Here is a 3,873-nt window from a genome sequence, read left to right as displayed (position 1 = left end):
TCTACTTTCAGATTCTATATAGCAATCTTCTTTTTCTTTTCAAACCGTATTTCAATTTTACTACTCAAGTATTTGGAGCTTTTAAAACATGGGGTTAGGTTTGAGTTCTCCACCAAACTAGTGGAATGATACTTGCAATCCTTTATACATAATTAAAAAATTCATATAAGCTAAAAAAAATAATGGGAAGTTCTTGTATATTTCAGAGCTGGCGATTGGGTCTGCTGTCCCAATAAACCTTTTGGATGCTATATTCTTCATTACTGGTTTTTTCAAGAGTTCATACTTATGAAAACGACCAACAACGACCAGAAGAATGTCTTTACCTACTTGAACAAATATTAAATACATAGTAAGTATTCATGCCGTGTGGGTAATCTCAAGGTGGAGCAGATTCCAGCATGGAGAAGAATACGACCCATTGTACAGATGCTATATGCTCTCATAATTGTTCTCTTTAAGTCGTCACTATTCATTTAAAAAAACTTAACCAATAATTTGAACCTATGTTAAATAGATACCTATGAATAAACATTGGTTATAAATAGAGGAGAGAAGCATTTGGGTACTCACTCATAATCTGTTCACTATCGTGTGCCTAGAAACAGGAGGCAATGAAGAATTGGTTTTTGAGTTTAAAAAGAGGAGCAAAGGCAGGTTATATCTGTCCATTGCTTCTTCTGTTTATATACTTTTTGTCACAAGGAGAATGTTCCACCTTCAATGAAAACTATGCTATCTCATGGGGAGGTGACCATGTTAAATTGTCAAATGATGGACAGACAGCACAGCTCCTTATGGACAGAGTTTCAGGTATTTATGTCAACCAAACAGACTGTATATTGTATTAAGCACTTTTTATTATGAATAAAAGATAACAATATTGGTTTTCAATGCTTGTTTCAGGTTCTGGTTTCGCCTCGAAAAATCAATACTTGTTTGGGAGCTTTAACATGAAAATTAAGCTGGTCCCTGGAAATTCTGCAGGGACAGTAACTGCATATTATGTATAAGCTACTAACCTTACATAACTGTTTGAGAGCCCAAATAGAAAAAGTAGGAAAAAAGTATAGACCACTATATAAATTGCTTTCACTTTTCTTTGATCCTATGTTTATCTTTCTACTACTCTCAATATAGGATGGCATGAACGTGAAATTCATTTGAACTAATATATTTTTGTTGTTCAACTTTCTTGTAGAGAACTATTCACGATATTTATTTACAGCAAACTTAGTGATATTATTAGCGTGTTTACATTGCATTTAATAACTTATTAGTAAATATGTTCTGTAGGCAATTATCATACAATGGAGTTGATTTCTTTTAAGTAGATAACCTTAACTCACAGCATGGGGGTTATACATATTTCTGGTGATCATTTGATGAGAGCATAATAAGAATTGAGATATAAACTAATGATTGTTTGTATAAATTTCTTCTACTATAACTATCTCATGCTAAAATGTTGGAACATTTATTTTTCATCAGATGTCCTCAGACTCATCGTCCCATGACGAAGTAGACTTTGAATTCCTTGGAAACCTGCAAGGAAAGGATTACATTCTACAAACCAACGTTTTTGCAGGGGGTGTCGGAAACAGAGAGCAAAGAATTCGTCTCTGGTTTGATCCATCTGCAGACTTCCATAATTATTCAATTCTTTGGAACCAAAAGCAAATAGTGTACGAAATCTTTTCACCTATTAATCATAATAATTCAGTAGTCGGTTATTGATTTCTCTTCCATTTCATTTTATGTTAAGAAAAGTTTCCAGTTTCTCTAAGTTTTGATCCACTATGTTTGGATAAATGATTCCTCAACTTAAAACATTTGTGTGTAATATTATAATATGATTTGTGAGCAGATTTGGTGTGGATTCAATACCCATCCGCGTGTTCAAGAACAATGAAGGAGTTGGGGTGCCATATCTAAAGAATCAACCCATGAAAATCATCTCCACCCTTTGGAATGGGGAAGACTGGGCCACAGATGGAGGAAAAGTGAAAATAGATTGGAGTAAAGCTCCCTTCATTGCATCTTATCAGGCCTTTGAAGTGGATGGGTGTATGGCATCTGCTCAGTCGTGCAGTGGGCACTGGTGGGAGCAACCGGAATTTCAGGGCCTAAGTCAAAACCAACTGAACGGTCTTAAATGGGTGGAAAGAAATTATATGTTATATGACTACTGCAAGGATAAATCAGGAAGGTTTTCCAGTGCTCCGCCTGAATGTGCAATAAACCCCTGAACATGGAGATTCTGTAAAGTGTTTATAATCCCAGATTTCTAATAAGACTTTTCGAATATAATGATGTAAAATTCCCATTATTGTTGGCTATGCTACCCTATATTTTATATTTATGCTCGTCAACATGGGTTGATAAAGATTTTGGGAAAAACATACTGTAGTTTATTATAATATGTATATTCATTTATTATTGACTCAAAAATTTCGTACTTATATCTTTCAAAAAATAATAAGATAGTTTTTTAAATATTATCATTAAATTTTTCTTTGTAAATTTTATTCATAAATTATTAATTACATCATTTGTTAAGCATCATACAATGCCAATAGAAGAGTTTAACATGATAAAAGTAAAGAAAACGTTATTAATTTAGAGATTCTAGTATAAGTGTATGATTACATAGCAATGCTGTAATTAGCTAGAGGATAGACGCTAATATGTGTAGCCTAGTGTTATATCTATAAATAAATCAGATTTAATAATTTTTTTAATGAATAAAATATAATTTGTATGTAGACATAAATAGAAACATAGAGATTTTTTAATATAAATAAGATTATTTTATATAGAGAAAATAATTAAACAAAATAAAATTGGTTCTCCAAAAGGAAATAACTTATCACAATGTCATAATTTTATAAAAATGGTAAATGAAGAAAGTAAGCATGAAGATCTTAGAAACTTGTAGATCGAGGGTGGTCGCTATCCTCATGACTATCTCAATCTCTATTGAGCACATCATTTTCATCACCTATTGCCTACTCAATAGTGAATGCATTTTCATTGATATTTTTACCTCAACAATAAGAAATTCAATATCTTGATTACCATCATTTTGAATATTATGGAGCTAAGGTTAAGAAGAGGGTTGGCTAAGGTGGAGAGGAGACTAACATGCATATTTCTTAGTTTATTGAGACAAGGACCACTTTTAGTGGATTTGAAAGTGGTATCAAGAATATATAGAGTGACCATGAGTTTGGTCATATTAGGTTGAATGGTTGCAAGTTAGTGATAGGGGTATTACCTTAGTGATGCCATAAAATATTTTAGAAAGCAATTGAGAGGTAATGGTTGAATTTTGAAAGGGTTGGCCTTGGCATAAGAAAATTGGTATTTGAGATAAGGATAAGACTAAAGTGTGAAATGGTCCACATATAAATCTACTCGTCTACTCTAGTTGAAAGTGAAATGATCTTAAAGGATTCAAATTGATGCCAGCAACCAGCTCAGATATAATATGGTTGTAATAAAAATCACATTGTTGCACAACCAGAAACTAAAAATGAATGGCATCCACAGAAATCATATATCAACATCAACATCATCCATTATGGCCCAAATAATAAATTGCTTCTTCTCGAATGACTCCACGAAAATATTATTTCTTCAAGTTGCAGGATAACCTTTCGTTCAAAAAATAATCACAAAGCCTATATTATAAGTAGCTCATAAGTATTACAAGGTAAGTAGTCTTTTTCAGAAAATAAGGAAATAAAAATATTGATGACTACTCTGTAGATGATTTCATTGTTGTGTTATTAATTCTTTCTTCTCCTTACCATAAGAATGGAGATTCCTTACCAAATAATGAGAACTCAGTCATACATGATTTGATTATAT

General features: G+C 32.3%; 1 protein-coding gene across 1 annotated transcript; it reads left to right on the top strand.

Annotated features, from left to right (window-relative positions):
- The first annotated feature begins 582 nt into the window (after positions 1-582).
- LOC131074017 (probable xyloglucan endotransglucosylase/hydrolase protein 5) lies at positions 583-2,329 on the top strand. Its single transcript, XM_058010569.2, has 4 exons — positions 583-813; positions 907-1,007; positions 1,492-1,685; positions 1,868-2,329. The coding sequence occupies exons 1-4, from the start codon at positions 615-617 to the stop codon at positions 2,247-2,249; spliced, it is 876 nt and encodes a 291-aa protein (XP_057866552.2). The 5' UTR covers positions 583-614; the 3' UTR covers positions 2,250-2,329.
- Positions 2,330-3,873: the final 1,544 nt, after the last annotated feature.

Source organism: Cryptomeria japonica, chromosome 4 (assembly GCF_030272615.1).
Source record: "Cryptomeria japonica chromosome 4, Sugi_1.0, whole genome shotgun sequence".
Classification (NCBI taxonomy): Eukaryota; Viridiplantae; Streptophyta; class Pinopsida; order Cupressales; family Cupressaceae; genus Cryptomeria; species Cryptomeria japonica.
Note: the sequence above shows the minus strand (reverse complement) of the source record. Positions and strands in the feature narration are given on the sequence as shown.